General features: G+C 40.1%; 1 protein-coding gene across 1 annotated transcript in view; it reads left to right on the top strand.

Moving 5' to 3' along the window:
• The window catches only part of pth2ra (parathyroid hormone 2 receptor a), a 63,747-nt gene extending 57,332 nt beyond the window's left edge, over positions 1-6,415 (top strand). The window contains exons 12-13 of the mRNA XM_032530066.1: positions 460-501; positions 3,839-6,415. Of these exons, the coding sequence (XP_032385957.1) occupies positions 460-501; positions 3,839-4,225 (429 nt within the window). The 3' untranslated portion in view covers positions 4,226-6,415. The remainder of the gene's footprint in view (positions 1-459; positions 502-3,838) is intronic.
• Positions 6,416-10,097: the final 3,682 nt, after the last annotated feature.

The raw sequence follows: 10,097 nt of genomic DNA on the forward strand, positions 1-10,097 counted from the left end.
ACATAGCTCCACCTGTTCATCCTGGCTCGGCAAACGTGGAACTGATTAAGCCGCGATGAACAGATCACACTAAGTCAAGCTGCGCTTTTTTTAGTTATCCTGGATATCTTTATTGTACTTTCGTGCAACAGGCCCGTGCCCTACTTCCCAAAACCCATTGTTTTCACAGACTATGTTTGTCTTTTAAAACTTCTTACGGTAGCGGGAAGTAGGAACACAAGGGGAAACAGGTCAAGCAACAGCCAGAGAGATTGCCATATCCGTTTTTCAAAAAGCACTATTTGAGGAAAAGATAATTGGTGACCTGGAACATCCTTATTATCTTTTGATAAAAGCATTTGTATTGGACACATAAGAATGACACTTGATCAACATTGTTATCATCATTACTGTGTATGGAGTTTGTTCTTTATTGCTCCCACTGAGATCTGAGCTTGTATTTCAATCTTTTCCTTTCAGGGCTTCTTTGTGTCCATTATCTATTGCTACTGCAACGGAGAGGTGAGTGGGTCATTTTTTTCAAATCCCACTGATCACACAGAAAAAGCACAACACCGCAGCAACACCGTAAATCAAATTATTTTGTGTGTTTGCAAAAATTAGTTTGTTCAAATTAAGCATTGCCACTGATAATGGTATAATTACTCCAGGCACACATAACCCAGGATCGGGCTGAAAAGGTATATGTGGTGAAAAGAGCTGTCATGATAACAGGCATTCACTCTCCGTCTCCCTCTACTTTTAAACTGTACTGGCACTCTCAATTGGCATTTAGAATAGTAATTTCTGCCAGTTTTATCTTCTTTTTGTTGCCTTCTTTGATCTACATTCAGTATGTTTACATGCACACCAATATTACACTTTAATTCCAAATGTGATTTGATACAGGTCATGTAAATAGCATCTTCCGAATAAGGCCTTTTTTCAAATATAGCATCTTCCGATTAAGACGTGGGATATTCTGGTATTATTCGGGTTTGAAAGGCATTGTTTTGACATGTATACAGTGCATTTGGAATATGCGTCTCAATCTGGGTTTTTACCGCAGTGCTATGGTTGCTGTACACAAACCAACCAGCCAACAGTCTGCAAGGCTGAAGACCCGATATGAAGCAGAAACACAGCTACTTTTAAACATTATCAAAGACTTGGACATCAACAGGTTTTTGGACATGCGCACATATCACTACGCCGACCTTTTCAAGAAGCTGGTTGAAGGAATGAAAGAGGGACGCTGTATTCCCACGGTCCAACTAGTCTGCCACTGCTGGTAAAACATAGAAAGAAATCCAGTTTTGCACGGCTACATGTAAACGGGAATATTAGTGGATATTCACCTTTATTAGCCATGTAGCCAGTAGTCTTAGGAGTAGTCGTTGTAGCAGTCTTTTCAGAATAAGGGCCAAAACCGGAATATTATGTGCATGTAAATGCAATCATTGTATCCTGCAGAGCAATCCTTTTATCCTCCCCAGCCTTTCAAATTACTGCAATTCAAACAACTCAAACAGATGATTTTCTGTTGAATCTGAGCTTTTAAAGCAGACCTAGTATTTAGCACTGGACCAAATGACTAATGTACTGTGGAAGGGTCAAGGCCAACGCTTGGAATTAACACCCTACACTGCAGCTCTAAGCAGATGTAAGCCGCTCTTAAAGGGGAACACCACCTAAAGGAAATGTGTTATTTTCATGGCCTACGGAAGTTCAGTTAACATTTGTAAACATGGGCGACCCTCTCAGAAACCAGAGAAGTAAGTCTCAAACTTGGGATGTCATCAAGTATAAAGTGTGAGGCTACTCCATAAACACTGTATGGGAATATTATTTAGTTTTTTTTTTTTAAACACGGATGAGCTTTATTGTTTTGGGGTGTTCTCAATTCAGAAACAGAACATGTACCCAAATACCCAGAACATTCCCCTGGGTGCTCTCAGTGTCACCTATATTATCTTTCCCAAAGCATTGTCTGTGGAGGAGCTGCACACTTTATACTTGATGACATCACAAGTTTGAGACTTCTCTAGTTCCAGGATTTGAGACAGAGTAACTCCTATTCACATACATTGATTTCATCAAAATGCTGATAGAAGACAGAAGGCAGCAGTGTCCAGCAAATCCAAGCTGAAAGTTTGGTACCTTCCATAACTATAAAGGGTAACTACCGTTTTTTTCAAACTGGACCCCATTTCCCCTTTATTTGTGTCTAATAGACTAACATGACCAAAAATCAATGAAATTGGTCTAATATTGAGTAATGACAGGCCGGCACAAACCAAGCTGCACAGTAACCTAAGAAGGCAATTGTGCATTTTTGTCCAATTAAAGTGATTTATTTTTGCTACTGACAAGCTCAGATTGTTACTAAAAGTGTCTGACAACATTATTAGTCCCAGGAAGTGACTTTTTGTCCGAAGACAATGGTGTGAAGAGTCAAAAGCCAAACGAGAAAAAGGCATTCAGAGTCTGTTGTTTTGGAGTAGGCTACAGAAATTATAGGCTCCTGTCATTTAAAAGATTGTCAGTGCCATGACTCAATATTATGATTTTGACAATGTGGATACGGTCATTATAGTTAGATGACCACCTGTATTCATTTGAGCCAAAGTACAACGTAATGGACGGAGAGAAAGAGAGCGAGAGACTGGGAGGAGGGGGGTGAACTAGCGGGTGCAGGACTGCAAGGCTCGGGATCTTGGTAGTGCTCCCGTGGGTGCTGTGCCCCTGTATGCCCAAAGAACATATTGTCAGGATTGGGACCTGTTGCTGCCAGATATCTGTAGTCTGGATGTTTCCAGGCATGTACCTCGGACACAACGCTGTGTTGATGTCTTTATCCTGTCTCGCGTTCCACTCTCCACACCGCTTTCTTCGACCAAAAAAAGTCACTGTCCTGAGATCGATAAAGTTGTCAAACACTTTTAGTAACAATCTGAGCCTGTAAGTAGCAAAAACAAATCCCTTTTAGTGGACAAAAGGCATAGCTGTGCAATTACCCTATCAGGTTACATTGCAGCTTTGTTTGGCCTGGCCCATAATTGCGATATTGATCAATACTGGACCACTGTTAAAAATTTCTGGTTACATCAGTCTATTAGAAACATTTTTTTTTATTATTATTTTATTATACTTTATTAATCCCACAAGGGGAAACTACACTTTGGGGTTGAAAAAACAGTAGTTACCCTTTAAGTGGTGGAGATTGAAAATATGAGCGTGGTGAGGACAAACATTTAGCAAGTTGAAAACCTTGCTAATGTTTCTCAGTAGGTGTGTCAAGAGTTGGTGGAGACCAAAGCAGAGCTACTAAGCGAGTGAATTTGACTCCAGTTGGATCTTTTTGTTGCTCTGCATTTAAGGCAATTGTTTGCATATATATTGACATGCAGGAGTTTTTATATGTTAAATTGGCTGAATAACAGTTTCCACAGAAGTATCACAGTCTAAAGTACACTGACAAAAAATTAACCAGTTTAAAACAGTAATTGTAGGAGTGGACAGTTTGGGCAATCTTGTCTAATAAATTGGCATGTACATTTACACATTTTCTTTTACTTGCACTGAGTGAGTTCAAGCTGTGTCTTTCTTTTCCCAATCGTCTGTTGTCTTATTTTGTCTTTTTTATGCGCTTGTCCTTTTTTGTACTGTCACACTAAAAATTTAAATAAGTAAAATTTATAAAAAAACAGTATTTGTATAAACCCAAACTAAAAAAAAATGACCCTATACCAAGGAAAATCCATGTATTTGCATAAAATTTATATAAATATGTATACTTTGATAATTTTTGCAATATAATTCTTGATATTGAAAGCCGTTGTTCTTCCTATCCCCACAGGTCCAGGCAGAGATAAAGAAAACATGGACACGCTGGAACCTGGCCTTTGAGTGGGAGGGCCCGGTGGTCTGCGGCCGCTACCACTACGGCTCCGTTGTCGTCGGCATCAACAACAACAACAGCACCAGCAGCCAGCCCCACCTGGCAGGGGCTGACCATTCTACACGCTCCACCACACTTGTTTCAAGCCATGTTTACCGGAGCATAGATCCCCCTGTGGTCAGCATGCACGCCACCCTCCCAGGATACGTGAGGAGTAACTCAGACCCGTCCATACCTGAAGAACCTGAAGACAGCGGCCCCAAGCAGGTGGACGATATCTCGCTGAAGGAAAACCTGCCGGTTCTTAGTACCAGCGCAACAGCTGACAAGGAGGAAACACTGTAGCGGTAGTCTTCAACAAGTCAAAACATGCAGCAGAGAGAGACGCTCTAGTGGTTTGTGGAACCCATTACTCTTTCTTTTCAATTAAACTCTAAAGAGGGTATCAAAGGCAAACAAAACATTTACAGTACAAGAAATGTCTAGAACCCCTTTATAAAAAAAGAACTTAAAGGACATGGTTAAAAAAAAAGACGACTGATTTGACACAGACCATGAACCTAAAAGCAAATGTTTATGTCTGTTGAATTCCACAGCTACACTTTTCACTCGCTGTGACAACATTTTTTAGCTTTCATGTTGGATGTTGTTGATACATTTGTAGGAATGTGGAAAAAGGATAAAATGCAACTTGTTCAATTAACAAAACAAATCTAATATGATGTGCCAATTTTGGTACTTTGAGGGAGCTTGGATGCTACACTGGCCCTCTCTATGAAGGCAACAATGGTTTACAACCTTGAGAAGCTCTCGGGGGGTGCTAAGCCATGGTGCTCGCTGTTGTCAATAATTATCTGACTTTATGGACAATTATGTCAGTGTTTCCAGTAAAGTCCACTTTTCCCGCTGTGACTTCCACATCTTAGGATAATGATAAGCCACAGTAGGTAAAATGCGCTTAAGAAGAAACATTTAAGAAATAAACAAACAAATTGTATAAGCTGGGGAGAAACGGTTGAAAGTAAAAAAGGTACATGTTTTGTTGTTTTTAACTAAAAAAAGTAGCAGCAGAAAGAAGTAGAAGAAAACTCTCCTGGAAGGTGTAGATGTGATGAACCTTTTGTTCTTGCCAACAACTGTTCACTAGAGGAGTGTAATTTTCTTCACATATTAGGAAGCTACATACAAAATGTAATTTACAGGCGTTTCTATCCCTCTTGTCTTACTGAAATATGTAGATTGAAGACACAAAAAGACAGAAATATGCTTAGTTTTTAATCCGATTTACTTTATTAAGCCGCAGGTACGCCCGATTTGCTTTATAAGTTTCAATCATTGTGGAGCTGGGCGCACATGCTTGTACTGTACCTCATGTAGAAACGCCTTTAAAAACATCTGTTTGCATATCGATACTTGTGCCTGCTCCACCACTCATTGGAAATGTCACTGACTACGATGCACATATTATTCCAGGTTTTGCCCTTATTACGAAAAGGACAAATTCTGCCTAAGCTGTTTACATTGCTAATGAAAGTGAGTATTCCACTAATATTCCCGTTTACATGAAGCCATGCAAAATAAGATTTTTTCACAGTTTACTTGCAGTGGTTCACAATTTATGATGAAAGTTAATGATGATTAAGGTAGATGATGCCTAAATGTAAATACAGTGACTGATGGAATTAACTCATAATTTCAAATTAGGTTTATAAATAAACCTTTGATATTTTAGAGATTGCTGTCTTACCTGCAAAAATAACACAATCAGTAAAATTGGCAAACAATCTGAAAACAATGATACCACTCTCTAAACCTACAGTATGTTCAATCTCATAATTCTACAAGCTGCAATCTCAGACAAAACCATCTTGGTCTGAAGTCTCCGTGAGGTGCTCACATTCTCACCGCACATTTTAATAAATTCTAGTTAGTTGAAAAAAGGCATACAGTACGTATGTTTTTTTTTTTTTTTTGTGGGTACGTATTGTTTAAATATCTGTCCCAATTTGATTATCTGTCATGCAAGAGGTCCTTGTTATGGACAAATTCAGTGTCATAGTGAACTGATAGGGGTGGGAATCACCAGAGGCCTCAGGATACAATATCACGATACTTACACGTCACAATGTGATATATTATTGCGATAGTAAACATTTTGCAGTATTCTGTGATATTGCAATTGATTACTTTTTTTCCAACTTCAAATTTTCCCAATTTCTAAATGATGTCCCCAAAAGGAAATTTTGTCAACATCTTATATCTAAAAAGATGAATTTCTCTGTTTGTTCATCTCGAAATGGGAGTGTCAAGCAGCCAAAATTAATTCAAACACATATTTAATAATAGATCTATACTTGTTTCGATGCAGGGTTGCCACGGAAAATATCGCAATACTATGGTGTATCCATTTTCCCCCCACCCCTATGAACATATGTGCTTGTTTGTACAGTCAGCCCATTTTGTAAAGAGAAACGTGGAATTGTATTTGTTGGTTTTCCACCTCCATGATGAATCTCCTGTTGTCTGTGGTTTGTAGAGGAGATGCTACGATATTGGGGGGGGGGGGGGGGGGGGGGGGGTTGGTAAATTGACTGGATACTTTTGCTGTTTCGCTTCCTGCCCGGCTGTTCAAACGGCCCACAGCTCACGTGGACATAGAGCTGGCGCATATCTTTAGCAGAGGGGAGCTGAGAGCCGCTGCTAGTGGTGGATTATCAAGCACTGGCTTGAATAGCCGTGATTGCTCATGTGCGTGTCACGACAAACCCGGAACACAGCGCAGATGTGCCCAGTGGAAAATAGGGGTTAAGACAGGTTCTTTCGTATCTTTGACAATCAACTATTGTGCCGACTGGGGGTTACATTTGGTAGCCGCTTGGTAGCCGCTTAAAGGTTTTGTGTCCACCTTCTACATGCATGTTTGTCAGTGCTCGTCACAAAAATGGGGTCTTTATTGTACACATGCCTCTCCCTTCTTTAGCAGAAGCGTTTAAAAAAAGTGACACATTCTTTTCAATCTTTTCTGTTTCCTCTATCCCCAATACCGTGTTAATTGATAATAAATGTTTAATGTTCTCAACAACTACCTGTTGAGCTTCTGTTGGATATTTCAGCTGTCAATTAAAAAGTTTTTTTTTTTTTTTTACAATTCACTGTATAGCATTGTAGCAAGAATAATATTTGATTAAAAGTGACCTATGTGATGACTTGTAGCCTGTTGCATTAACAATGTATATATATGTTGTCCTCGGGTCAAATTGACCCGTTTTCCTATATCAGTGTTCTTTCAAATTACCCAAAATAACATGATTAATTCCGCACAACGCTCTTTGGCAAGTACAAATCTCTACTTTCATTAATTTTGGGGGGTCTTATTCAATTTTACAGCATTTGAAAAAAAAACATTTAAGTGGTTTTGAAATAGTATTGAGTAAAAGTTGACATATTCCAGCCTATGATTATCCATCAGGATACATTCCTTTAATTTTAGTCTAAATAATTCCTAATTTCTGCTTCGCTAACTCAAACATTAGGTATGATTTCCTATAAATGAGGTTTATTGACTATAAATTCAAAAAATAATTGTAAAACTAAATTTAATAAGTTAATGTTATGTAGTTTTGAAAATGCCAAAAAGAAGAAAAAACATTAAAAACATTGATAAAAAGCGTTGATTTTCAATTTTGACAGGAAGACAACACAAAGTTTAAAATGGGTTTTGATGCGCTACTCTCTTGTGTGCATCCATGTCCCAGAAATGCGTGTTACTAACCTAGCTCTGGGGAGTCATTCCCCGGAGTCCTTATGTTCTTTTTCCCCCAGCATGTTTCCTCGGATCAGGGAGGCTCCAAAATCATGGTAGCAGCTGTCGCCATGGTCCCGCTACATGATCCGTTCTGCAATGCCATGTTACATCCTGCCACGATCTGCGGTGCCCAGCTACGTCCTGCTGTGCCTTGTAATGCTGCACAGTGCCCTGCTATGCCACAAACTACTACAAAGAACTACTATAAACTACTTTTTTTTGGGGGGGACTGTTATTCATTCTCCACTTTTCACCCCAACCAGCCCGTCAGACACCGCCTACATAGAGCCTGGGTCTGTCCGAGGTTTCTGCCTAAAAGGGAGTTTTTCCTTACCACTGTTGCACTGTTGCTTGCTCTGGAGGAAACTACTAGAACTGTTGGGTGCTTGTAAATTCTGGAGTATGGTCTAGACTAGGGCTGCACGATTATGGCCAAAATGATAATTACGATTATTTTTGATCAAAATTTTGATCGTGATTATTCTCACGATTATTTGTTGATTTTAACCAAAAAAAATGTTAACGTCACATAGGCTATTTCTAACTGCGAGAGGGAGTGTGATGGACGCTACTCACAGAGAGACGGCTGATCATTATGAACTGGTCCAGCACGGGTCGAACGGCGGATACACACGTCTGTATCGTCACTGCGCTGCATTTTTATTATCTATGCTATTCTTGCCATGTGTCACATCTCTCGCCAAGATCCAGCAGCTCCAGGGCTGCCAACTTTTCCCCAAACCTTGGAGTGAGATTTGGGCGGGCCAACCCATATTTTGCCACGTACAAAGCAATTTTTTTGGGTCTTTATCCTTTAGGGTTTAAATTGTGATTTGTCATATGTGGGGGGGTGGGGCTCTCCATAGGGGGGTATGGGGGTATGCCCCCTCAGGAAAAAAAATTGAAAAATAAACCATTAAATGGCACTTTCTGGAGAGTTTTTTTGCAAAAAAATGGAGAAATCAAGTCTTACATGATATATGCAAAACTGTAGGGTTAAGAACCTTTGCATTGTTGTAGTATCAACAGGTTTTAGGGCATTCAGCATTTACATTATATACATTATTAACTTCTTATGATATAAGAACTGACCCAGACAACGTGCCAAACATAATGAACCACATGAAGAGACAGTAGCAAATCTTATCAACAGCTGAGAAGATTTGGGTCTGTGGTGAACAGGTCCAGGGGTCCCTGGTGTAGGGACAAGGGACCCAAAGTTAAATTAATGTTGAGGGATCAACTAAGACCACTGAAATTCTAAAGAATAAGAACCACTGATCTACATAAATTCTTATCCTTTAACCTTTGTGCCAAGGTTCAGTAATGTTTGGCCCTCATCCTCTAGGCCCCACTTACTGGATTTACTTTTTGGGAAAAAAAAGACTATTTGTTCATTTCATAAAACATCAAATTAATTATTTACAGTTACATTTAGAGATGCACCGAGGTTTAAGAAGCACAATAGTGGCCCAACGTTGCAGTATAGTATATATAGTATAGTGTATAGGCTATATAGTATAGTATATATATATAGTATAGCTCAGATGTGTTTCATCAGATTTCTGCTCATGTTTACAACTTTGTGCACATTCAAAATATAACTCCTCCCATCTCTGTTGGCCGAGATTTGGAGAGTTGTAATATAGTCTGCTGTGCATGTCTTTGCTCCGCTGATATGGTGGATCTCACTCAGACCGTCTGACGGACACAGAGGCCCATTCGGGTCTCTGGTCTCTGACAAAGTTTAGAGGCGGCTGTCCGCTGCGCATTATCGCAGGACTACACGGTTGCAACGCGTCACTGTCCACAGCAGAGCAGGTCCACTAACATGAACTGAAGTTGCTACACTACCAGCCGCGCTGCTCACCTCTGTTACAGAGAGAGTGGTCACGAAGCGACGGACGGGTCTGTGATACTCAGAGCTCATACCTAAAGCCGGGGAAATGGGATGGATCGTAAAAAAATGTTCTCAGTTTGCGACAATTCGAAACTTTCACAGACAGGGAGCGCTCTTGAACCCCCTCACAGTCTCTGAAAGCACAACTAGTCGATCATAAGTGGCTCAACAGCTAAATCTATAGATAAACTCATCTATCAGAAATTTGACCGACCGGGTTGACACTTTAGCGTGAGAAATCGGGGGTGTGGCGTGTGAGCGTGTGAAACCAGTCAAATGCGTGTGTCTCACGGCCAATGCGTGAGAGTTGGCAGCCCTGCAGCTCCGTCTCACACGCTGTTACTCTACCAACTGAAGTTAGCTGCATTCAATAACTTCTTCTGCGTTTTTTGCCGTGGCGGCTGCCATAGCAGAGTTACCAGAGGAAACACTGGTACAAATACAAGTTTGCCCCTCATACTTAACAACATACAGCTGTGTTAATAAAAAATTAAAACTGTAGTCAGAAGTGT

Source organism: Etheostoma spectabile, chromosome 11 (genome assembly GCF_008692095.1).
Source record: "Etheostoma spectabile isolate EspeVRDwgs_2016 chromosome 11, UIUC_Espe_1.0, whole genome shotgun sequence".
NCBI classification, from domain to species: Eukaryota; Metazoa; Chordata; class Actinopteri; order Perciformes; family Percidae; genus Etheostoma; species Etheostoma spectabile.